This window comes from Podarcis cretensis (assembly GCF_951804945.1).
Source record: "Podarcis cretensis genome assembly, chromosome: 3".
Lineage (NCBI taxonomy): Eukaryota > Metazoa > Chordata > Lepidosauria > Squamata > Lacertidae > Podarcis > Podarcis cretensis.
The window spans coordinates 57,501-83,328 of record NC_137172.1 but is presented as its reverse complement, the minus strand read 5'-3'; the positions used below and the strand labels follow the sequence as shown (position 1 = coordinate 83,328).

Sequence of the window (25,828 nt, the reverse complement as noted above, 5' to 3'; positions counted from 1 at the left end):
TTGGGGCTCCATCAAGCAGCCCTGTGTCTTTCTTCTCAAAACCTCAAACCAGCCATTGTCTCAGCAGGAACCACCTCTGATGATTCTAAATGATCAGATGTGGGTGGGTGGATGGCTGACTTCCTGTTGACAGGAGCTCAAGTCCACAGCTTCCACCCTCTCCCTTTCCTGAACAGCAAAAGTGCACCCAGCAGCCACATGAACCCTTTGTGTACATATGCACAGGAGCAAGGGTCACTTTTCCAGGCCAGCCGAAGAGGGATACTGGCTGGGGTGGGGTGTGGTCAAGGCCACCCGTGACGCCATCCCAGGGCACATGCTCCATCCAAGTGGGAGGTCAAGCTAGGCCTTATGAAAACATTCCTTTGCCACGTGGAGCCCTCAGAGTTCATGGTGTGCACGTTGTGTGTATTTGGGGAGAGAGGTTACGTCTGATCCTTGCGGGTGTTTCAGGATGTTTTTCTAGATCCTGAGCACTCCAGTCACCCACCCCAAACTGAGCAAGAGCATGACACCCAGTGCACAGAGACATCTTTTATTACAAAAAAGAGGAGCCCAGAACTCGCCAGCTGGTTCCCCGTCAAAGACAGGAGGAGCGACACAGTCAACCTCAGGCTCCAGGGCAGAAAGGAAGGAAATGAGCTGTGCCAACCTCATGCACTGAGACAGAGAAAGGGGCAGGGGCTCCAGGGGGCAGGGTGGACCCAGGTCCCTTTACCCCCAACCCACCTGCCATGCTCACCTAGGTCCATGCTCACCCATGACCCACCTGCCATGCTCACCTCATCCCACCTCATCCCACCAGGCCACACAATGACACTGCCAGCATATACTGACTACAGGCACCACAGACAATTTGCTGCGAGCCTTGCAAGGTCCCCCAGGACATTTCATGAGACTTGGAGAAGGCCTCTCTAAGACCCACCTGGCTTGGGCTCAGTCTGCACTGCCTAGCTGGGTGCTGGTGGCTGTGGAAGGGCAGGCTGGGAATCTGAAGCCCTTCCTGTCTCCCTAGTAGCACGCCATGGTCCACCAGGCAGCCAGCCTTGCAGAAGAGGGCAATGTGAGCTGGCAAGGAGAAAGCACAGATCGGAGGGGCTGGCAGGAAAGGCTGACACCCACTTTAGCATGGCAGCCCAATGCCAGGGGTGCATGGAGGGGAAGGGCAGGACAGGGCATGGCAGGGCAGCTCCTGAGACAAGGGAGTCGTTTGGGGGCAAGGCCCACCCTGCCAGGGGGCAAAGAGGGGCATTCCCCAGAGGCACAGATCCATCTCCCAAAGGGAAGAAGAACCTGTTTCCTGGCACAGCAGGATCCTTGTCCTGGCCTCACTTCCAGTAGCTCTCATCCCAGATCCCTCCTCATCCCTTCCCTCCACCCCCTTTCCCCACTGGGAGAAGACAGGCCAGCACCAGCAGGGCAGTGTCAGAGGAGGCCTCTCTCGTCAGGCTGAGTGCCTCTGCTTGGAAGACCGTCTGGGGCTTGAGGCTATGGGACCCCTTGGAAGAAGTGTTCCCTCCCTATGTGCTCTGCTCATCAGGTTCTGACTTGTCAGCCCCTCGCTTCCTTCCAGGAGCATTCAGCGCAGTGTCAAGGGCAGCTCGGAGGGAGGGAGCAGCATCCAGGCGGGCACGGGCCTCTGGCACTGAGCAGCTACGCAGGAGGCAGAGCAGGGCTGTGGGTACAACCTGGGCAAATGGAAGAGATGTGGGGAAATCTGCAGTCAAACTGACCTTTATGTTTGTTAATAAGCATATGAAAGGGTTAAGGAATACAGAGTTCCTGTATTCCTGCATTTCCTGTGGCAGGAAATAGGACAAAAGATCTTAGAACCATAGTGTTGGAAGGGCCCCCAAGGGCCATCTAGTCCAACCCCTTGCAATGCAAGAATCTCAGCTAGAGCACCCATGACAGCCATCCAACCTCTGCTTAAAAACCTCCAGGGAAGGACAGTTCGCCAGCTTCCGAGGGAGACGGTTCCACTGTCAAGCACCTCTCACTGTCAGAAAGTTTTTCCTGATGTTTAATCAAAGTCTCCTTTTTTGTAACTTGAAGCCATTGGTTTGGGCATCTTAATCTTTTCTTCCTCCTTTCCCCAGTTTCTCTTTTCCTTTCAAGCCAGCAATGTGAGCAGATGCACATATATGGGCTCTTCTGGGATCCCATACTCCATTTTGGAAACTAAATTTGCATTTTGCAACTAAGAAGTATTTTTACCTGCATACCACGTTGATTTATTTGCTGTCTGTATTGAATGTAAGTAAAATCTTTTTGTTTTTACTAAAACAGGTGGTTCATTCTTAGCAATGGGAACAGAGAATGGAAAGGTCAGTAGACCACAAATAAACAGCAATAAGAAGTGTGATTGGTGTGACTTGTACCTCCTGTGTCATGGCACAAGTGTGGGATGACCAGATGGAGAAGTGGGATGGGCAGGTGCGGGGGAGGGAGGGCGAGAACACCTGCCTACCTTGCTCTTGTCTGTTGCTACGGCAATGTGCTTGGAGACTGGAGCTGTGCGGAGATCCTCAGAGAGCGGCTCAGGGTCATAGATGGCTTGCAGGAGACCTTCCAGGCACTTGGCATGCGGCTGGCCCGAGAACCTCTGGAGGGAGAGAGGGAAGTTGGATGGGGCTGCCAGGGGGTGGCAAAGGGCACAGGTCCCTCCTGAGTGTGGGGACTTGAGCTCTGCTTTTTCCCGCAAGGTGGTGGCCCCACAGAGCCCATGTGATGTGAGCAAACTTCACTCAGGTTCATGTCACCATGTTGCCCTGACGGTGCTCATGGGCGTCCTTGGACCAGGCCCTGTCTTTCCATGAGTAGCCTCCCTAAGATGGTTGTTGTGAGGATCACAAGGATAAAGCCCACCATTGCTTCCCAACGCATCTTAGTGGATGCCTCAGTTCGTGCCCTGCGCTCCCGCTGAGTCCCTGACAATTGAGATACAGTACAAGCAAATCTGGGAGACAGGCAGGGTCTCAGAGGCCCCCTCCCCAGTGTTAGAAATTGGAAGAAGGAGGGAGCTGGACTGAGCGGAAGACCTTGGCTGGCCTGACCCTGCACCAGGCACTGCTGTTGCCAAAACAAGACTCTGCTGGCACTCTGCTGGCCAGCCCTCACCCTGGGAAGTGGAACATCCATCGACTAGCTCCATGGCCCTGCAGGGGAGCCTTCTGGGATACCCCTGCCACCAGTACCTGCAGGATGCTGACTGCCCTCCAGAAGAGCTTGGAGTTGCTCACTCGCAGGTCCACCATGTAATTGCGCAGGATCTTGCCCTTCAACACGTGAGCCCCGGTGCTGACTGTGTTCAGGATCCACTTGGTGCTGAGCTCCCTTTGGAACCTCTGCAAAGGGACGGGTGTGTGTGTGGGCTGAATGGGCAAGTGGAGGGTGGGCAGAGAAGGGCCAGGCCAGGGGGGCTCCAGCCTGGACACAAAGCAACTCTCCCCCTCCCCCTTGTCAGTGGCTCCCTGCCCCCTCCTCACCTGGATGAACTTGCCTTCATACTCCAGGAACAGGATGGGCCACATGATGCTGATGATGGAGGGGAAGAGCTTCTTGAGCGAGGCCTGGCGGGGGCAGGGGGCAAAGCAGGGAGAGAGGGGGAACAGTCAGCCAGAAGGTCAAGATCTGAAAGGGGCTTGCTCAATGGGTGTGGCAGAGCCCTCTTGCATGTGTGATTCTGCCCCTCCAGGGGAGTGGACCATGGATGATAGCCATCAGTCATCAAGTATTGAGGGCCTGCAAACATGCCCGCCTTGCAGACAGCACCTACCGGCAGGTATTGCCCGACTGTGGCATGAGAAAGGGCTTGCACATTGGAGGTCCTCTCCTTCACCTGAACCACCAACTTCTCCACTTCATCAAGGTTGTCTGCAGTCAAGAGAGGAGAGAGGGGTGTTGGTGGCAAAGGAAGGCAGCACAAGAGGGTTTAGGGTGCTCACTCCCCCACCAGCTGTTTCCCTTTCCGGAAAGGAGGGAGAGGAGCCGATCCAAGTGCCTTTGACTCACAGGTGGGGCTGTCTGATGTGAAGCCAGCCATTGGCCCAGGCAGCCCAGGATTGTCTCCAGGGGCTCTGGGGGACAGGGTGGCCCCCTATGTGTAGGAGATTAGCATTGAGAATTTAACAGTTAAGAAGTCTAGGGGCTATTAACCACAGGGCTGTAAATTGCTAGACAGGCAGATTTGGACCATAGAAATGTGAAAGGTGGAGAGAGAGCTCTGTGTGATGTCATTTCCTCTGTTTCCTGTTGCTTCTCTCTCTCACTTCTTCACCATGTCTTCAAGGCAGACGGATGTTGGCGATCTCCCTGACTGCACAATCCAATTTTGTAATCAGCTATATATTTTGAAACCCTTAAGTATTTTACCTGCATAGTTTTACTGCTGCCTTTGTTGTGATCCAATGCAAGACTGCTAAGTAAGTAAGCACTAATTCAACTTACTTTATAAGTTGTTGCCGGATTCTTTGTTAAGAGGGGTTAAGCCAGATAACCTTCGGTAGTAGTAGTAGTAGTAGTAGTAATAATGATATATTTTTTCTATCCCACCCACGTGACCTGACTGGGTTGCCCCGGCCACTCTGAATGGCTTCCAACAAAATATAAGAAAACAGAGCAAAATATCAAGCAGCTGGATTTCCTCAGAAAATATAATGCTTTGCAGCCTAGTTTCAAGCTTCTGTATTTTGCTGCCAAGGATGGAGTTCTCTGTGTAACCCATACACATGGAAGACTGGCAATTGTAATTAGTGTATCGTCCCCATGCCATCCATCACCTGATCCAACCACTATGGCCAGGCTCTTCTCATGTTCCTTGCAAACTGTGATTCTTTTCACCTAGAGATGCTGGTGGCTGGACCTCAGAGCCGCCTCCTGCTCTGCTGCTGAGCTGCAGCCCCCTCTCTGAACCAGGCAAAAAGGGTAGGAGGTCAGGAGCCCTCAGAGCGCTGGCTCCAGCAGCCCCCTTTCTGCCATCCCTTCTGTGCTTGCTGAGCTGCAGACTCCCTCATCCTCCCACCTCATGGCTCCCTAGAACATCCAAAGGGCCCTGCAGCTGGATCCAGCCAAAGGAGACCCATCTAGCGGAGCATCCTGGTCTCACAGTGGCCAACCAAAAGGAAGCCCACAAGCAGGATCTGAATGCAGCAGCAGCAGCCAGCCCCCTCTCCACTTGGCGCCCAGGAACTGGTCTGACAGTGCAGGCAGAACCCAGCCTTGTGTCCTCCATGAATTTTCTTCAGAGTATAAAACAACAACAACATCCTCCTCTTGACAGCAGCCAAGTTCGTGGCCATCTCTGCCTCCGTAGTCTAACCATGTGGAGATGCCTTTCCTTTCTCCTGCATCTCCCAAGAGGCCCTTCTGCCCCCCCCAGCCTCACCCCCCCCCCGTCTCTCACCATCCACTGTGAAAAGGAAGAGGACGGTATCCAGCTCCGTCAGTGATGGGAGGATTGTTTTCACAAAATCTTCTTCAGAGAAAGCAAACTTGGGGCCCTGCATGAGAAAAACAGAAAGAAGCAGCTGTCCACGCCTGGCTTGGGGGGGGGCATGCAGGGGGTCTTGAGTTATGGGTTGGCCCTGATCTACCAGAAATGAGATGAACTGGCTGTTGCCTTGGATGTCCTGGCACTGCTTGGTCTGTGCACCCAACTCCATGTGAGGGGGGCCTTGGAGAAGGGGGTGACCCTTGGACTTCTGGAGGCGGCGCGAAACGGCAATGGCGGTCCTCTTCGCGCTGTGAAGAGGGGCCCCGCAGAAAAGGGTCGTCCGCTACGGCAAAGCGGAGACCCACTAAGAAAAACCACAGGCAGAGTGAGCCTGTGGCCGTGGGACTCGGCGGGCACCAGAAGCCCCCCCAGAAACGAGGAAGGAACCCCGTAAGGGGCTCCGGAGCGTGGAAGGGGGAGCGGTGCTGTGAGTTCATCGCTCTTTCTGCGGGAGTGAAGCCGTGCGGCTGCCGCCGATGAGCGCCGACCTTTTTTCCTGGAACATCAGACTTCAAACTACAAACCCGTGAGTAGGGGATCCTAAAAATTTGGGACTAAAGTGATTGAAATTCGGCTAAAAGCGGGAGACGTAACCAGGAAGTCCGTCTCCTGACTGTGCTTAAAGGATCAAAGCAAAGACTTTGACAAGCTGGAAGTATTCAAAAAGGGCTGTAAAAAGCGTGGATTTTCGCGCAATAATTGAACTTTGTTTTTAATAATAATTGAAAAGAGACAATTTTGCTTTAATTTTGCTGGCTTTTGATTGGACCTTTCCTCTCCTTTGTGGATTTATAAACTGAGAAGCCCAAAGTCACGGACTGCCGGGGCAACAAAGAGCTGTCAAATTGCTGAAATGTTTTTAATTCTGAAAGTGCTACATTTGAGCGCTACAGTTTAGTTACAAACTGGGGAACTGTATCTTGCACATCTTCAAAGACTTTGTTTTAACATTGAGGAAACTCTACAAACCAAAAGGAATTTGAAGGTTCTCTTTAAATCTGTCTTTAACTGCTGGGATTTTAATGGCGGAACAGTCCTTTCTTTCTGCTGAAGTACAAATGTACTCCCCCTAGAGGACTTTGGATTTATAATTTTCTGGGAACTGTATTTTGTTTTGACTCTTTGCTGCCTTGTTGTTTACTCTTTGGAACTGTCTTTCCCACGGGACTGTATACAATTTAACCTTGGCACGTAGTCAGGATTGGAATGAGTGGCACAGGGAAAGCAAGATTGGCTAAAACGAAAGCTAAACAACTAGTACAAACAACTTTGACTTCTCAACCACGCAGATCTTCTGTCCCAGCTGTTCTAGTACAAGAAGAGGTAGTTGCGCAAACTGCACCAAAGGATATGGCATCTGGAGAATCTGAAACAGTTTTAAATCAAATTTTGGAACAACTGGCAATTTTAAATAAAAAGGCGGATGAGCATTCGTCCAAAATTGACCAAGCAACAGCCACTATTAGCAAACTGACTGATCAGGTTGCTCAACATACACAAGCAATTGGGAATATTCAGGAAGCAACTGTGGAAAACCGTAAATTGGCTGAGGAAGCCAATCAGAAAGCAGAGGCAGCCAATCAGAAAGTTGACGCATTAAAAGTGGAGGTAAAGCCCTTGCACAAACAGATCAAGGAACAGCAGGCCTACCTGGCTATGACAGAACTGAAGAATAGGGAAAATAATCTTAGGTTGAGAGCTATCCCAGAACTTGAACAGGAAGATCTGATTGGTTATTTGACATCAGAAATTACAAAGTTCTGGGGCATAGAAGAAGATAAGGACTATAAAATTGTAACTGCTTTTAGATTGGGAAGAGTGGTGAGGAAGGACAGATCCAGAGACTGTCTGATCATCTTGAGATCTAAGCAAGAGAGAGATAAAATACTAGGCCTTCATTTTGGAAAATCACTTGTTATCCAAGGCATCAAGGCAGAAATCTACAAAGACATCCCGAAACAACTTTTGGACCTTAGAGATACTTATATAGAATTGTCAGAGCTGCCTCCAGGTCCCAGCTCACAGAGGACCAACGCTAGGCTGTAGTTATGTACAAAAGTCTTTATTGAGATTCAGTTTCCATTTTAAAGCCGCAGCGTGCAGCTCTACGTCTCGACCTTAGACCGGCGAAGTCCCGTCTGAGTCTCCTCCCCTTCCACACCAGTTTAAGACCCTCGCCTTGCTCCACCTCTTCCTAAGTTCCTTTCTCCTCTGGGCCCTCCTGCCCGCTAGGGTCTCATCCTTCCTGGACTCCTCTGACGCTCACCCTGACGATTCTTGCCCCTCCTTCCGGCGGGCTTTAGGACCTGGTTCCCTATCCGGGCTACCTTCTGTGCCGCTCGCCTGTACATTTGAACTTGGCGCACGCGCCCAGCCTGCAACTTTCCTCTTGACCGTTAACTCGCTCTCCGATGGAGGCGTGGTCAAACCTGACTCATCTTCTCTCGCTGGTGGTGCATATGTGGGCTCTGATACTTGGGACTCCTCCCCCCCACTACGCTCTGGTGGGGAAGCTGGTCCTGATTTCCAACTGCTGCTCTGGGAGTCCCCGCTGGCCCCTTGCTTCTGGGGTGTCCCCCTTGGGTCGCCCCTTGCCCTGCCCATCGGCGCCCCCTTCTGTGAATCTTCCGATTCGCTGGAGAGGCTCATGGAATCTATCGGGCTGCTGTCATATTCTCCTACGCTGCCCTCAGATTGCTCTCCCTTGCTCTCCATCTCCTCTCCTCCCTGCGCTCCCGCTGAGTCCCTGACAGGTATGAAACAAGGTAATAATTTGCTGATATTTTTAATATAAATAATGCAGGGTAAAGGAGATGTGAGGAAGTCCAGTTAGTTATATATAAAAAAATTGTATTGAATGGTTGGTTTTTTTCTTTTCCTTTGTTATTTTTTATTTCCTTTTTTCTATATGTTTTTTTGGTGTATTTGTTCTGGCTTTTTGGTGTACTATTTTTTGGTGAAGGGATCTTGTATGTATATTGTGTACTATGAAAATTTAATAAAATATTTAAAAAAAAGAGAGAGAGAGAGAGAAGGGGGTGACCCTTGGAGGGCGCAGCTCCTCTTGCTTTCGGGGTTGGGCCTGTGCATTTGGGTTTGGTGTCCCCTTTCTGTAGAAGCCCCGAAAAGAGGAGAAGGAAGTGGAGGAGGAGGTGGAGGAGGAGGTGAAGAAGGAGAAGACCCCAGCCTAGCAGGTGTCCAAACAACCTCCTCCTCTGATCACTCGCCTGTGCAATCAGATCAGCCTCTCTGTTGAACATTTCGCTGCGGTCCCCAATGAGGAAGCCCCGGACATCGTTGATGTCTGTGCCATGAAGGGAGAAGCAGAAAAGAGAGTTCATGTGTCTGAATAAGAAGGAACCCCCGCCCTCTCTCAGTCTCTCTCTCTCACACACTCATGCACACGCACTGGGACCTCCTGCCAATCGCCTGCAGCCTCCTCCAGCCCCTCCTCCAGCCCAGGACATTTCCTGGGCCTGGTCAATGGGGACATTCTGGTGGCGGTGGGTCCCACATTTACAGAACCACTCTCTGCCCAGACTGAATTCACCCTCCTTGCCTGGTAGGGCTCACCTGCCCCAAAGGTGGGGATGCACTCGGCCCCATCCATGATGGCGATGATGCCCAGGGTATGCCAGCCGACCAGGTAGACATAAGCCTTCTTCTGTAGGCTGTGGTGGAGAGAGGCAGAGATTGTGCTGGGGGGCAGAGAGTTTTTGACAGGCCAAAGCCCACAGGAGCTGAGGTTCAAGGAAGATAAATTCTGGTTGCTGTGAAGAAATTCCTGCCCACCTGAGGCTCACCTGGTCCCTGCTTGCTTCACAAGGGCAGCGATCTTCTTGCTCTGACCATAGGTGACTTTGTGGGCCCGTTCATAGGTGCGGAGGATTTCCAGAAGACACCTGCAGAGAGGATTCAGAGAGAACTCTGCTGGGCTTTGTGCTGCTGGTCAGCTGCCAGGAGAGGGACTGGGAGCTAAGAGAGGCTCATTTCCCCACCCCATGGAGGAGCCCCCAGAGGCTGCCCTGCTTGGCTTCTGCTCCATAACTCACTTCTCTGAGATCTCGCTGTCCTTGGAGACTGTCTTGTGTGCAGTCAGGAGCAGAGTTTCCAGAAGGATCTTGGTGGCGCTGCCGCCCTTCATGCGGGATGAGCCAGTGAGCCCTTCAGGCTGAAAGAGCACAGCGGGCTGAGACCGGTCCCTGCCTGGTCCTTAGAGGAGACTCTCCCAATGCCCCATGGCAGCTGCCAGGATGTGCCAGAGATCAGGGCCCCATGCACTGGGCTGGCAATCCTGCCTGCCTGCACTAGCCCATCACAGGCCTTCCTGGGAACAAGCTCTTATACTGGAGCACAACTAAAGCATACCCTGATGCCCACAGCCAGCAGCCCTTGTTACGAGAGACATGTGGAGCCCAAGTGAGCACACTCCCCCCCCCCCGCAGGGCTGATGACGAAACAAATTGCCCTGAAAGATAGAACCAGAAGGAAGTACATTTCAGGTAATCATGCTTATTGAATTCCATTTTTTCCATATATGTGAGTGCTGGGGAGGGCAGGGAATGGGGTGCACAGGGGGGCAGGTTCTATTCTAGAACAGGCTCCTGCCTGCAGAGGGGCTCTGTTTGGCTTGGAAACCCTTTCCTCACTGACTGATGGCACCAAAGCCTTTTGAAGAACCATAACCATCCAAGGGCCTCTTCCAGGTGCTTCACCTGAGGGAGGTGCAGCAGGTGACACCCTGAGAATGGGCTCGGTCAGAGGTGACAGCCCCTGCCCCCTATCTGTGGGCTGCTCTCTCCAGTGGACCACCCTCGGCCCCACCAATGCCTATATGTGCTATGGATGCGCAGGGATGGTAGGTCTGATGAGGGAAGCACAGGGAAGCCCCCCCCCCACTCCCCAGCACTCACCCCCACGGCAGGATTGAGGATGAAGGCCTGGTGGGTTTCCTGCAGCTTCTCCATCCTCTCGGCCACTTGCCGGAATGTGGAGTGGAAGCCCTCAATCTTGTCTGTCCTGTCGGGAGATGTGGGGTGTGAGAGGGCAGGCAGGGGCCTCTTGCCCAGATCCCCCCCGCTCCGCTGGATTCTGATGCTCCACAAGGTCACCCTCCCCAGAGCCCCACATGGACCTCCTCTTGCTTGCCACAGGGAGAATTTAGAATGTTCATTATAGATTACTGTTAATGCAGATGGACATTTTACAAAGCCCAACCTCTGAAGCAGAAAGGTTGCATCCCACTCCATACTCACTCTCATTCTACTTTAGCTGGGGATTTCTTGACTATCTTACTAAAATGTGTGGTTCATTCTTAATAAAGGGCACAGAGGGGAGAAAGTCAGCAGACTACAAATAAACTGGGATAAGAGGTGTAATTGCCTAATTCCTAGATTCCAGTAAGCTGCAAAAGCGGCTGTGTGTTTTTTAGGGCTTCACAGCCTGTTTACTCTCATATTTCCCCACCACATGTGGGATTGGTGATTTAAATTTAAAGTTACACATTTATTTCTCAACCTATCTCCATTATCTGCCTTCTTCTCCCCCAGCCAAGCGCCTCCCAAGCTTGAGATGCCTCTGGCCTCTGGCACAGGAGATGCTCTGAACAGGGTTGGCCAGACTGGGCAAAGTGTTTGGCAGCTCACCCTGCAGCTCTTCTGGACTTGCCCCCTGCCCCCCCCTTACCTGGCCATGGTGACTGGGTTGAATCCCACCAGAACTGGGACATAGATGTCCAAGTTGTTCATGCAGAAGTCCAGCTGCCCAGCCACGTAGGGAGCCTGTTGCAAGCAAGCAGAGCCCATGTAAGGCGGCACCAGCCACAGTGGCCATGCCTTAGTTGCAGGCACAGGCAGGCAGCTTCTGCTCCAAAGGCCATGTTCCTCCAAGGCCAAGCTCCAAGGGGACCCCTGGCTTGGGAAGGGTTACTTCCGTCTCCCGGACCCATATTTCCTCTTTCAGGCCTGGCACCAATGTACAAAACTCAGTGCAACAGCATAAGAAGAGCCTGTTGCATCAAGCCAAAGGAAGCCCACCTAGTCCAGCATCCTGTTCTCACAGTGGCCAACCAGCTGCCCCAAAGGGAAACCCGCAAGTAAGAGTCGAGCACATGATCTACTCTCCCCTCCTGTGATTTCCAGCCACTGCTATTCAGAAGCATTGCTGTTTCCAATCGTGGAGGCAGAGCAGAGCCATCGTGACTAGTAGCCGTTGTGGCTAGCAGCCATTGATAGCCCTCTCCCCCTCATGTATTTCTCGCCTCCTCTCAAAGACCTGCAAGTCAGTGGCCATGACGGCCTCCTGCAGCAGCAGGTTCCATAGTTAACTACACGTTGCCTCACTGACTGGCAACAGCTCTCCAGGTTTTCAGGCAGGGCTCTCCTCCTGTGCCACTTGGAGGTGGGGGATCAAACTTGTGACTTCCTGCCCTAAATCAGATGCTCCAACCACTGAGCTCCAGTGGCCCTTCTTCATTGCCAGCAGAAACATCCACTGGACACACCTAAGGATTTGACATTGAGGGAGTTTGTCAGAGGTGGCTTTTGTGGTCCTCCATGTGAAACCTTCTGGCTGGGGTGGGGTGCAACATCCCTCTCGTCTTCTGATCCCCTGCCCATCTGGAACAGAGATATCCCTTCGTCTCCTACAGGAACTGGGAGGGTCCCTCCCTCCCGTCCCTCCCTCCACTCCTGTCCTGCATGAAATACTCACAGACAAACCACATGAAATCCCAAAGAAAATGACCTTCTTTTTCCCTTCACAGACCTGGAGGAGGAGGAGAGAGAAAAGGGAGCTCAGTTGTCTCTGTTATGCTGCTGCTGCCCCTAACCCCCCAGCCCACCCAGGACCAAAGGCACCCATCAGCTCTCCTGCCCAGAGCACCTGTGGGCTCTCTTTCTGCCAGCAAGGCAAGGGAAGCCAAGGCCTTTAGATGGCCCTGGTGGAGCTGCTCTCCATCAGAAGAATCTGTAGCTGGTGCTTGCTCCTTTGCAACAGCAGCTCTGGGGAGCAGCTGGGTACTCAGAGCCGAGGGTGCTGGTAGGCAAGGGTCTCTCCACACACACACACACACACACACACACACACACACCAGCAGCCTCACCTTCTTTAGGTCCTCAATGCCCAGCAGCGCACTGTCCTCAGGGCCCTCCAGGGATGCTACAAGAGACCTGTGAGAAGAGGCATAAGAAATGCACTTGTCTGTGTGGGAACTAAATTTGCAGCCAAAATGAGATTTCAATTTTTGCTGGATAAGCAAAGGGTTAAGACACCTGAAGATCCCCTATAAATTGCTAAAGAGGACACGCTGTGAGGTCACATCCCCTGCTTCCCCTTGGTAGGAAAAGCAGCAAATGAAAATATTCCTTACCACTTCCTCCCTCCTCAGTCTCTTTTTCACCATGGAGCTGAAGAGAAAGGATACTTAGTCTAGACTCCATTTTTTTATCTCAACCATATTTTTATAATGTCAGATTCTGCCTCTCTTGTTTTCACTGCAGCTTCTGCTGGGATCAGGTCTGAAACTTTCTGTAACAAGGTTAAGCTACCTGGTCCTAGAAGTTTCCACATCTTATGCTGCAAAGGGATGCAGACCCTTCAACTGTCCCAATTTAATCAGGGCATCTGATTTTGGGGGACCATGCTTTCAAGCGAGATCTTGGCCCTGAAATAAGTGCACCCTAGTTTTCTGCTTGGACATGTTGGAGAGTATGAGGATGGTCATTTTACACGCTGATAACTAGATGTCAAACTCACACAAGTGAGTAAGAGGAAGGATAAATAATATCCCACCCTGCCCTCCAAATCCACCCAAACTCTGTTTTTTAAAAAAATAATATTTATTACTTTTAAACCTTACAAAAAAGAAGAAAAGGAAAAGAAAAAAAAGAAGCAAAAGAAAGAAAAAACAATACAATACAATATATAAACAATACACAACACAACTGTCAGAGCTGCCTCTAGGTCCCAGCTCACAGAGGACCAACGCTAGGCTGTCGTAATGTACAAAAGTCTTTATTGAAGTTCAATTTCCATTTCAAAGCCGCAGCGCGCAGCCCTACATCTTAAACCCTAGATCGGCGAAGTCCCGTCTGAATCTCCTCCCCTCTTACACCAGTTTAAGATCCTAGCCCTGCTCCACCTTTTACGCTGCTCTCTCCTCCTCTGGGTCCTCCTGCCCGCTGGGGCATTCCCCTTTCTGGACTCTTCCGACGCTGAGTCGCTTAGCTCCTCCCCCTGCCTCCGGCGGGCTTTAGGACCCGGTTCCCAATCCTCATTCTCTGCTGTCCCACGCTCCTGTACATTTGAACTTGCCTCTCGCGCCAACCCAGTGACCTTCCTCCTGACCGTTACACTACTTCTGTCACTGCTTCCCTCTTCTGGGATACTGGCCGGATCTGACCTCCCCTCCGTTGTCTGACTCTCCGATGGAGGCGTGGTCAGCCCTGACTCCTCTCCTCTCCCTGCTGGGGGAGACGCTACTCCTGATACCTGTGACTCTTCCCCCCCACTATGCTCTGGTGGGGAAGCTGGTCCTGATTTCCAACTGCTGCTCTGGGAGTCCCCGCTGGCCCCTTGCTTCTGGGGTGTCCCCGGCGCCCCCTTCTGTGAATCTTCCGATTCGCTGGAGAGGCTCATGGAATCCCTCGGTCCACTGTCCTCTTCTCCTACACTCCCCTCGGATTCTTCCCCTTCGCTCTCCATCTCCTCTCTTCCCTGTGCCTCTGCTCCTGAGCCCCTGACAACAACATTAACACATTAGACTAAACAGAGCAAAAACAATTTAAAAACATACATTATACCATTTCAATGTCTTATCTTTCATTCCCTTGTTTCATCGACCTCCTCTCACCTCCTTTTTGTATTCCACTTCTATTAATTGTTTCAGCAATTCCTTTCCATCTTTCTCTATTTTCTGTCATATAATTATCTTAACTTATTTTAACCTTATTTTCCATTAATACTATAATACTTATTTATGCTTAACTAACTCCTTATAACATTTCTACTAAAGCCATATAATTTCATTCCAACATTTTTCTGACACTCATTAATTTTACAGTATTTCTATAAATACTTCCACCGTCTCTTCTCCCTGGTCTCGGATTCTGCCAGTCATTTCCATCAATTCCATATAGTCCATCAACCTGGTGATCTTCTGTCCGAGGCTCTTAACTCTTTTCCAAGTCCCTTCTGCAGATCTTCTTCATATTTATACATACACTTTACTTTGTCTTCTCCTGATCTTGTTCTTAATTTCCTTCCTTTGATACTGAAGAGTAGATCTCGGGGAAGCTCCGACCTAGCAATGTTTTTATTCCTTCTCGACAGGTCAGCCAAATCTCCGTAGTTAAAACTAAAATCCAAAAGATATTTCAGGACGTGTTTCAAAATCCCACCAAATCTGAAAGTCCCCACAGCTCCAATCTCCTCCTGACCCAGGTCCAGGTCCCAAAGGTCAGTAAATCCCTGCATGAGGTGATCTATCCAACTTACCTTCCCCAGTCCAAGCAGAGCTCCAATCCTCAAAATCTGATTTTCTCTGAATTCAGTCATAGAAGGCAACAACTTATAGTCATCAGATTGCCTCTGTAAGGCTGGGGCTCTCTCCCTCTCCACTTGTATTACTTTAGGTTCAACAACAACAACTTTCTCCCTCGTCTTCTCCCCAGTTTGCCATGTCAAAGTAGATTCCTGTATCGATTCCTGAATAGTTTCTGTATAGATGTTCACTTTTTGTCCCAAATTAGTCACTTTTTGTACCAAGTTGTCAATTTTGATAGTCATCAGATCCGTCTTCTTGTGGAGCTGTTCCAATGAATCACTTATCTTACATAATGCAATCACTAAGGCTTCTTCTGTCGACATTCTTAACCGATCCAAGGTCAATCCCTGGTTCTCACGGTTTTTTTATCTTGCAGCTGGAGATTCCACCAGCTCAACTCTTGTAACAGTTTCAAAGGCTCCCTCTAGAGGGAAACAATTTCTATTTGTATCAATCCTTTTAAGCACAGTTCAAACAATAAAATTAGTTTCAATTTTCAGTTACTTTTACTCCTTTTTAAACGCAGAAGGAGACAATGGAAACAATGTATTTCTCTTATTTAACTAGCTGTCAACAAACATTTTATTCACAGTCAGTCTTACTAGCAACCCGCTTCCAGGTTCAGAGCGGTGGTAACTTAACTTTCTTCACTCTCTCCTGCAGGCTTATGCGATCCAAAATTTCCCCCCTCTTCTCCTGCTTCCAAGGGGGGTTTAATGATTTTAGCCGATGGAAGTTTAATCCTTTACAGAGGACTTTCCAAGACTTTAGCTTGCAAGCTCTTTGCTTCAATCTATTTACAAAAGGGGAAGGCGGACTTCCTGTTTGAAACCTCCCTGTTTCGGTGCCAAATTAAGACGTTTAAAAATCCAATTTTCCGTTCTACTCACGGGTAGTTGTTTAGGATCAATTTGTCCACAGGAAAAAGTCAGCGCTCTCCGGCAACAGCAGTGCGGCTTCACTCCGTGAAAGAAGCAGTCAGTTCGAAGCACCGCGCCGCTCACCCCACGTCGCTCCGGATCCCCGAAACCAGGTTTTCCCGCGAGTAGGGGAGGCGCAAAAGGTGCCAGCCGAATCCCACGTTCACAGGCTTCTCCCGCCTGTGATTTTTAGTGGGTCTCCATCTTCGCCGTGGTGGCCAGACCCTGATTTCCACGGAGCAAATTCCTCCCGATCAGAGGAATTCCACCATTGTCGGAGGCGCCAACCCGGAAGTCCCAAATCCACCCCAAACTCTGAACCCTCGAACATGAAACTCTGCAGCCTAGAGCTCCAGTTACTCTGCAGCCTAGAGTCCCAAACGGCTTTTTTTTTACCACCCACCTGCTCATCCTGTGTCCTTACCTGTCCCCCCCAGCAATTATATACGTGTACTGGGGCAGCTGCCCCAACCCCTTCAGGAGTATGTTAAAGGATACCTAGGAAAAACAGACACAAAGACAGTCAGGGAGGTGTGGGGCGACCTGTGCCCCCCCCCCAGCTCTGAGGGACCACCCCAAAGGCCACAGTGCAAAGCCTGCCCTTCCTATCAATGCAGTCCCTTTGTGGCATCCCAGGCAGGTGCCCCCTCCCGGTGCAGCCCTGAGCCAGGCTCAGTGGCAAACCCTCCAGCGCTAACTCCCAGGGACAAGGGGGCAAGCCCCAGGGATGCCCCACAGATGGCAGCAGCCCTCCCTGCATCAGCAGGCCCTCTTCATTAGCTGCACAGCCCTTATCTCCAGGCATGGGGGGGGGGTTGAGAGAAAGGGGGGAGCAGAAGGAAGAGGAGGGTGAGGCAGGAGGCACTCACCGCCATGAGGAAGCCCATCCGGCCAGAGGCTCCCCCTCCACTCAGCACAATGAGCGTGTTGTCTGGTTCCTGAGGAAAGAAGGAAGAGACAAATAGGCTGGGTGTCCACCCACTCAGCTGATCCTGGCCCAGCTGCCAAGGGCCCTCTACCCCACTCCTCATAAGCAACTGAATACCTCGCCTCCACCATAGTTTACCCTCCATCCAGAGGAAACGGTGGTTGTAGCTGGACATGTGGGATAACTAGCCTCATACAGTATAACCAACATCTATTGCATGAAGGGGTTAATGCTGTATAGTAAGCTGCCCTGCCAGGTCACTTCCCCTCACCTTCAGCACCTCCTGCACTTTGGCAATTATGTCCACCATGGTCTTCAGCACTGACTCGCTGTACAGCCTCTGGGGGAGACAGAAAAACATGTCAGTGGCACTCAGTGCTATTTCTCCATCGCATCTGCTATGACTGTTCTAAACCAGTGCCCATGTGCAGCAGTGGGCAGGATGGTTGCCAACAAACTGAGACAATGCTGGTAAGACAGAGACCTTGGTGTGTGTGTGTGTGTGTGTGTGTGGTTCCCAGATGCAGAAGATGGGGAGTTCGCCAGTTCAGGGCACGGTTGTGCCTCATCTGAAGGAGCGGGTCTGTAGTCTGGGGGCGCTCCCAGTTTCATCTCTGCTATTGGAGGCCCAGGTGACCTCTGTGGCAAGGGACACCTCATGTTAGCTTAGGATGGTGTGCCAACTACACCCTTTTCTGGTCAGAGATAGCTTAGCTGTCATTCATGTGTTGGTAACTTCACAATTGGACTACTGTAATGCATCCAACATCAACTTCATTGGACTGGTCATGTCGTTTGGATGCCTGATTATCGTCTTCCAAAGTAACTCATCCCTTCCCAACTTAAGAATGGAAAGTGAAATACCGGTGGACAACAAAAGAGGTTAAAGGTGCCCTCAAGGCAAATTGTTAAAAATGTAGTATAAACACTGACAGTTGTGAAACACTGGCCTGCAAGTGCTCCAGTTAGAGAACAACCTTTACCAAAGGCACAAACTCAGGGTGAAGAGTAGAAATGAGCTAAGAGGAAGACACATTTGGCAAACCCTCATCATGATCAACTCCTGTCTGGAAACCCACAGGGTCCCTTCCAGCTCTGCTATTCTATGATTCTACAGTGTTGAAGGGTCGCATTCCAGATCACCCCCACCCCAGGCAAGTAGGCAGGGAGAGGCAGAGTCACCTTGTAGTTGACCAGCGCTTCGTCGTCTTCCTGGAATATTTCTGCATCACAGTCTCTGAGCAGCTGGACGATCTGTGCAGCGTCCGCCTTGTCCAACTCCCGGGTGATGGGGTTGGACTTCTCTGTGATGGGCAAGGCAGCCTCGTACCCTGCCAGCTGGGAGAAAAAGGCATGAAGGGAGGGAGCTGTGGGGAACAGACGCAAGGGGGGCAATAAGCACTGCAGAACAGCTGCAAGGCGCTGCCCTCCGACATCTGCTGGGATCCACCCTGAGACAAGCTGTGCCTGCCTAGACTTTCCGGTGGGTTTTCCCTTGGCATGTGGCACATTTTTGCTGACTTTCCACCTAGGACTTTTGAAGTCCTGGGACACATGTCCCAGAATCTTTGCCCCATGGACAGAGCCGCTATGCAAATCCATGACAAATTTCTATTTTTATTTAGATGCTAATCTAATCTGCCAACACCATGACTCACCGTGACTGACATACACAATATGATCAGACACATCAATGCTGTATGGGTGCAGCCTCAAAGGGACATGTAATCCAGTGTCCAGATATGGGGCGCCTCTTCTCAAGGAGTTTCAGAAAGAGGCTTGGAAATGTACTGAGGTCCTGGATCAAACCTCCTCCCAGGATATGTTGCAGGACACGGGGGAGAATATCCCATCCTTGGAGGGCTCCTCAAGGGGCAAGGAAGAGATTCTGAAGTTTAAGGAAGAACTTTCTGACAATAAGAGCCGTGGACTCTCCTTCCTTGGAGGTTTTTAAGCAGAGGCTGGGTGGCCCTCTGGCAGGGATTCTTTCGCTGTCCTTCCTGCACTGCAGGGGGTTAGGCTAGATGACCTTGGGGTGCCTACCAACTCTACAGTTCTCTGGTTCTATGATTCAGGCACTCATACCAACCAGAGAGGCCATCACTCCCCACTCCGACAGAGCACCCACCCTCCCTCCCTCCCTCTTTCAGCATCTTTCCGTTCAACAAACAACAACCCTGTGGGGACTCAGGCTGCCTTCTCTTCCGCAGCCCTGGGACCTGTGGCAACAGGAGGTCCTGCTGGGAAATCGCAGGTGGGCAGAGAGGACTGTGGTGCCCCTCAAGTCCTGCTTGTGGGGGCTTCTTCCCGGGGGCGTCTGCCTGGCCACTGTGAGAACAGGAAGCTGGACTAGATAGGGGATCCTTGGCCTGATCCTGCAGCCAGGCTCTTCTTGTGCACTTGTGGGGCCTTCTGCATGCAGGCAGGTGCTCAGTGACAGAGCTATGCCTGGACCCTTCTTCTAGGGGCAAGCGCTGGGTGACCCCCCTTTTCTACTTATCTGGTGGTGCCACTCGGACAAATGAAGCTTCCTTCCGAAGAAATGCAGGCACCCATCCCCACTCCCCACCCCTCAGAAGCAAGGCTTCCTTTCACCAAGCTCCATTCTGCCAGACCATTTGCCCCCCTGCCCTTGGGGGCAGGTCCATCTGTCGCAGGGAAGTGCTGGCCCTTCTCTCCCAGCTCCTGCTCCCATCCTTACCTCCCACTTGCCCTGGTCTGGCGTGTCGATGACATGAGGGTATTTCTTGGTGCCCCGCATGGTTCAAGGCCAAGAACAGGCTCAGAGCTCCGGATGCTGCTTTGGCCGGCCTTATCAGGCCTCTGTTGTAATGATTAATCCAGGCAGTTAAAATTCAAGCTGCTCATTGCTCTGTGTCCAGAGCAGAGATGCCTCGCTTATGGGGGGCGGGGGGCGGGGAGGCAGGGCTGCCCCTCTATCTCCTGGAGGGCACAGTCAGGTGATTGCATCACTCCTGGCTCACCAGGAGGAGGGAACAGGCCCCTGGTTGATAGCTGCATGGCAAGCAAGGCCAGAGAGGCTCTGTTGGAAGGGCACCAAGAGAGAGGAGGGAGGGAGATGTACTGGACAGAGTGTCGGACCTAGGAGAGCAGGGTTTGAATCTCCACTCAGCCATGATGCTTGCCAGTCACTGCCTCTCAGCCTAACATACCTCACAGGATTTTTGTGGGGTTTAAATGAGGAGAACTCTCTGTGCCACCTTGAGTTCCCTGGAGAAAAAGATACAATGGGATAGAAAGGCAATGAAATGACTAAGAATGCCACGGCTCTCCCATAGCCCCAGAAGGGTCTCAGGCCCAGGTGGAAGACTTTTTCCCACTCTAGCTGCTGTGGAGCTGAGGCCCAGAGGCAGTGGTTGCAAAGGCATTGAGGACAGCAGCTGGCAAACTCAGGAGGAAGATTAAACCAGACTGAATCTTTGGGCTTTGCAGTTCGCAGCTCTGGGGTGGCTCAAACCTAAATCCCGGTCTCTCCCACTGGCATTTGCCCTGGAGCCCAGGACACGAAGCAAAACATGTTTGCTTTCACCAGGCGAGGGTCAAAGGGCCCTTGTCACGCTTAATGATCCCTCCTTTCCTAGCCTGTGCCAGACTCCAGGACAAAGGCCCGTCTGTCCTGTGAGCAGCAGCAGCAGGAAATTGTCTGGTTCTTCCCTGAACACTGGCGGAGGAAGGGGGTGCAGTGGGTGCGGCCCACCCCAGGTCATCACCACCCGGCCCCCTGGGATGCTTGTCTTGCCCCCATGGACAGCTAGCCCCGCCTCCAGGTGCACAGCATGTGTGCCGTTCCGGGTGCCGGGACAGCTACCTGCGCCTCAGTCCCTGAGTGCTTAGATAAGTGGTTTTGAACCAGTGTACTGTGGCACCCTAGGGTGACTTGAATGGTATGTTGAAACGGATCGGAAAGGGGGGGGGACTTTTCTCTTTTTCAATATGATTTACCTAACAACCCCCCCCCAAGAAGAACCGCCACAATGATTGATAGTGTCAGAGCTGACAGATAGCAAGTGAGATGGGAAAATAAACTGTGTGGAAACAAAATTATTAACCAAAGGCTTTGTTTTGAGGAAGATCTGAAAAGGAAACGAAAGGCTTTTGGTGTGATGCAGTTCTAATTGGGAACCGCCATTATGAGACAGACTTGGTTGCAAGTTTTACAGTCAAAGGGGGAGAGGTGCTACGGTTTTGTTATCATATCTGAATTCCACAGCTGAATTGGCAACAACTCCCCTGGAAAGGCTGATTTATGGAGCAACTGATCTGGGAAAGTTAATGAGCAGACGCTTAGACTGTATTTTATGGAAACTGTTGAAATGGCGCCTGCCACTTGAATAGGACTTTTGGATCAATGTGAAGACTATAATAATGTTTGCTTCAACTCGCTTGTGGAGAAAACTCAGAGTTTATTAAGAAGAAAAATGATAACAACAAGAAGATTGGAAGACGGGATTTGTAAAGGAAAACAACAAAGAGATGGAAAGATGGGACTTGTGAACATCAAAGCAGCAGAAATATGAGATGACTGGACCCTTTCTGAACTCGAAGCACGGGTACCCCCAACAAAAATTTAAAATTCGGCTAAATATTTGGAGTTTATTATGTATTGGTATAATTTGGAATTAATGTGATATGATTGGTTTGCTAATTGGAAATTTAATAAAAAATATTTTTTAAAAAATAGATCAGTGGTTTTGAAGGATGATCTTAAAGCAACTACCCGTCAGTAGAGCGGAGAACTGGATTTTTAAACGTCTTAATTTGGTGCCGAAACAGGGAGGTCTAAAACAGGAAGTCCACCTTCCCCTTTTGTAAATAGATTGAAGCAATGAGGATGCAAGCTGAAGTCTCAGAAAGCCTATTGTAAAGGACTAAATTTCCATCAGTAAAAAATACTAAACCCCCCTTGGTGGCAGGAGAAGAGGGGGGAAAGCTTTGGACTGAGTATACCTGCAGAAGAGAGCGAACAGAGTTAATATACCACCACTCCGATCCTGGAAGCAGGCTGCCAACAGGAGTGACTGTGATTAGAACGTTCACTGACATTTAACTGTCAGTGACCATCAACTTATGGTCATCAAATTGCATCTGTAAGGCTGGGACTCTCTCTCTCTCTAATTGTGTTACTTTAGATTCAATGGCAATAACTTTCTCCCTAGCCTTCTCAGCAGTTTGCCATGTCAAAGTAGATTCCTGTGTCAGTTTCTGAATAGTTTCTATATTGGTATATTGGTGTTTACTTTTTGTCCCAAATTGTCAGTTTTGGTAGTTACCACATCCACCTTTTTGTGAAGCTGTTCCAGTGAGTCACTTATCTTACATAATACAACCACTAAGGGCTCTTCTGTCAACATTCTTAACCGATTCAAGGTCCCCAGAATCTCACAGGTTTTTATCTTGCAGCTGGAAATTCCCCCAGCTCAACTCTTGTGACAGTTTCAAAAGCTTCCTCTAGAGGGAAACAGTTTCTATTTGTTTCCATGGTCTCCGTCTGCGTTTAAAAAGGAGTAAAAGTAACAGAAAATTGAAACTAACTTTATTGTTTGAATTGAGTTTAAAAGGACTAATACAAATAGAAACTGTTTCCCTCTAGAGGAAGCTTTTGAAACTGTCACTGTGAGGGCTCTCGGACTTGGAAGAGGAGGGAAAAAAGAGAAGAACAAAATAAGAGACTGTTGGAATTACCAAAGGAACCTAGAAGAACAACAGTCAAGAGTGGAAATTTTGAAAGACATCCTGAAATACCTTTCGGATCTTAGATTTAACTACGGAGATTTGGTTGCCCTGTCGAGAAGGAATAAAATCATCTTTAGGTGGGAGTTTCCCCAAGATCTACTCTTTAGCCTCAAAGGAAGGAAAATGAAAATAAGATCAGTGGAAGACAAAGTAAAGTTCATGTATAAATATGAAGAAGACTCGCAGAAGGGACTTGGAAAAGAGTTAAGAGCATCCAACAGAAGATTACCAGGTTGATGGACTATAGGGAATTGATGGATATGACTGGCAGAATCCAGGACCAGGGAGAAGAGTCGGTGGAAGAAGATTGGAAAAAGTTTAAAGACTATTTATAAAAATATTGTAAAATTAATGAGTGTTAGAAAAATGTTGGAAAGGAGCTATATGGCTTTAGTAGAATTGTTACAAGGAATTAAGTACAAATAGATTATTAGAGTATTAAAGGGAAAATAAAGTTAAAATATGTTAAGACAATTATATATTAAAGGGAAAAATAAGGTTAGAATATGTTAAGATAAATTACAGGACAGAAAACAGAGGAAGATGGAAAGGAATTGCTGAAACGGTTAATTAAAGTGGAATACAAAAAGGGAGGTGTGAGGAGGTCGTTGAAACAAGTAAATGAAAGTTAAGATACTGAAATTATTAGATGTTGTCAGGGGCTCAGGAGCAGAGGCACAGGGAAGAGAGGAGATGGAGAGCGAAGGGGAAGAATCTGAGGGGAGCGTAGGAGAAGAGGACAGTGGACCGAGGGATTCCATGAGCCTTTCCAGCGAATTGGAAGATTCACAGAAGGGGGCGCCAGTGGCCAGGGGTAGGGGGTTCCCAAGGGTAACGCCCCAGGAGCAAGGGGGCAGCAGGGACTCCCAGAGCAGTAGCTGGAAATCAGGACCAGCTTCCCCACCAGAGCAGAGTGGGGGGGAAGAGTCCCAAGGATCGGGGCCAGTGCATTCCCCACCAGGGAGAGAAGATAAGGCAGGGCTGACCACGCCTCCATCAGAAAGTCGGACAACGGAGGAGAGGTCAGATCCGGCCAGTGTCCCGGAAGAGGGAAGCAGTGACCGAAGTAGTGTAACGGTTAGGAGAAAGGTCACTGGGCTGGCGCGAGAGGCAAGTTCAAATGTACAGGAGCGCGGGACAGCAGAGAATGAGGATTGGGAACCGGGTCCTAAAGCCCGCCGGAGGCAGGGGGAGGAGCTAAGCGACTCAGCGTCGGAAGAGTCCAGAAAGGGCAATGCCCCAGCGGGCAGGAGGACCCAGAGCAGGAGAGAGCAGCGTAAAAGGTGGAGCAGGGCTAGGATCTTAAACTGGTGTCATAGGGGAGGAGACTCAGACGGGACTTCGCCGATCTAGGGTTTAAGACGTAGGGCTGCATGCTGTGGCTTTGAAATGGAAACTGAACTTCAATAAAGACTTTTGTACATTACTACAGCCTAGCGTTGGTCCTCTGTGAGTTGGGACCTAGAGGCAGCTCTGACAGATGTGTTTTAAATTGTGTTTGTTTGGTTTTGTTAATTTAATGTTTGGGGGTTGGTGTTGTGTGGTGTTTTTGTTTTTGTATTGTATTGTATTGTTTTGTTTAATTCTTTGTCTTTCTTTTGCAGTCTTTAAAATGTTAATAAATATTATTAAAAAAAAGAGACTTGATTCAAATTGTTTCTTTACGGAAAGGTTCAGCCTTGCTGGCATCTTCTACGTATTACCAACCAACACCCACCTTCCGGCGTCTTGGTGGTGTGGTCGCGGGTGGGGCAGGGTGGGGATGGCGGTGCCTGGGAGCTGCAATTCCTCACCCAGGAGAGGCTCTGGTAGGCGTCTGCTGCCCACCTGCACCAGCCCTCCTCGAAGGGGCGCAAGAGGAAGGCCTCTGGGGGAGAAAGGCAGGTGAGGGGGGTCCCAGGGGTGCCTTTTCTGCCCTCCCCCCTTTCCGGTGGCACTAACGTTTCCCTGGCCCCGAATGCCCCCCGAACAGTCACCGTAACCCCGTTTATCTCCACCATCGCCACAGTCTTTGGTGCCATTGCAAAGGTGGGCAGGGGCCACGCAGCTGCTTGGCAGGCATGGGCGCTTGTCTGGGGCGCAGCTCCAGGGACCCGGAAACATTTGGACAGTTAATGGGGAGCCTCCAAGCCCCAGGGCGGTCTATCTGGTCGGCCCGGTTTTGGGGAGGCGGAAAAGAAAGCCTTACTTTGGGGACCACAGTTCCTGAACTGCGCGTTGTCCAGTGCCACACTCGCCACCGAGGAGAAGATCACCTGTGGAGGGGGAGGCAGTGCTCTTGACATGCTCCAGAGAAGGAGCCGGTCGGGGGTGGGGTGGGGCAAGGAGCGCAAGACCCACCTGGAAAGCGCCAAGGACTCTTCCAGTGTAGGCCAGCAGGGGGCACCAGGCGCCAGAGGACGAGGTGGGGCTTTGCCACCGGGGGACAACATGGCTGCCGTGGCTCAGCTCCAATGTGAAGCTACTGTTGAGTCCTGCAGGGGAAGGGCGGAGGGGTGATGTACCTGGGGGTCATCCAGTCTGACTCCTGTGAGGATTGCGGATTGCCATCTGGTCTCAGCTGCTCTCATTTTTATCAGTCCCCAATGGGGGACGGGAAGCAAGGCATCAGTAAAAGTCATGATAAGAATGATCAGGATGGTTTTTCTTTACGCCGACCCTACCAGGCGGGTCAGTGGTCTGGAAATCAATAAATAATAATTATCTGATACGATACATCCTGCAGTTTAGAAACGTAATATGTGATATTGATATGGAATTACAAGAACTGTGCCAGGTGGCATTTCCTCCACCACACAGGGGAAAAGGCTGAGTACGTGGCTCTGCACCTGTTGGATTTCCGACTGCCAGCGCCCCAAGCTTACCTGTCTTAGCCATGCTGTACCAGGCGTGGAGCTCACAGGCTGAGGCCGCGTTACTCAGGGTTAGGGAGCGGAGTCAGGCGGGGGTGGCAGGCGGCTTGGCTCACTGCTCCGAGATGCTCATGTACCAGCCTGAGGGGGGGTCAGGGGGTGCCAGTTCAAAGGGGTGCTCTAACTACTAAGCAGTGCTTCCCCTCCCTTCAAATGAAGCATGTTTACCCTTGTCGGTGCCCCACATGTGGTCAAAGGGGGGTTGGCGCCATGCGCCCAGCCTCTGCCCTGCCCTGGATGCCACTGGTACTCTACGTGCTGACATCCTCCTAGCCG

The 25,828-nt window shown here is 50.7% G+C and overlaps 2 protein-coding genes across 6 annotated transcripts in view; both read right to left on the bottom strand.

The window, feature by feature from the left end:
• Positions 1–519: 519 nt before the first annotated feature.
• On the bottom strand, positions 520–19,745 carry GCKR (glucokinase regulator). Of its 3 annotated transcripts, none has more exons than XM_079968697.1 (20): positions 19,588–19,742; positions 18,069–18,224; positions 17,158–17,226; positions 16,828–16,896; positions 16,383–16,456; positions 12,597–12,663; positions 12,206–12,259; positions 11,180–11,274; positions 10,408–10,513; positions 9,547–9,665; positions 9,298–9,396; positions 9,068–9,165; positions 8,722–8,798; positions 5,405–5,501; positions 3,779–3,876; positions 3,489–3,572; positions 3,198–3,347; positions 2,471–2,605; positions 783–1,688; positions 520–742 (listed from the first exon to the last, which is right to left on the bottom strand). In XM_079968697.1, the coding sequence occupies exons 1-19, from the start codon at positions 19,645–19,647 to the stop codon at positions 1,521–1,523; spliced, it is 1,875 nt and encodes a 624-aa protein (XP_079824823.1). In that variant the 5' UTR covers positions 19,648–19,742; the 3' UTR covers positions 520–742; positions 783–1,520. The 3 variants fall into 3 exon arrangements, with proteins under 3 accessions (XP_079824823.1, XP_079824822.1, XP_079824824.1); XM_079968696.1 differs by having other exon boundaries at positions 793–1,688; XM_079968698.1 differs by lacking the exon at positions 17,158–17,226 and having other exon boundaries at positions 793–1,688; positions 19,588–19,745.
• A 95-nt stretch (positions 19,746–19,840) lies between these two features.
• LOC307211900 (uncharacterized protein) overlaps positions 19,841–25,828 on the bottom strand; it is a 7,329-nt gene continuing 1,341 nt past the window's right edge. For 2 of the 3 annotated variants that reach the window (XM_079969044.1, XM_079969043.1), the window contains 4 exons: positions 25,721–25,828; positions 24,981–25,114; positions 24,829–24,895; positions 19,841–20,117 (listed from right to left, as the gene is read on the bottom strand). The exon at positions 25,721–25,828 is cut by the window's right edge. In XM_079969044.1, the coding sequence (XP_079825170.1) occupies positions 19,867–20,117; positions 24,829–24,895; positions 24,981–25,114; positions 25,721–25,828 (560 nt within the window). In that variant the 3' untranslated portion in view covers positions 19,841–19,866. Of the gene's footprint in view, positions 20,118–24,828; positions 24,896–24,980; positions 25,115–25,504; positions 25,634–25,720 lie in introns of all 3 variants that reach the window. The other variant, XM_079969045.1, reaches the window with a different exon arrangement.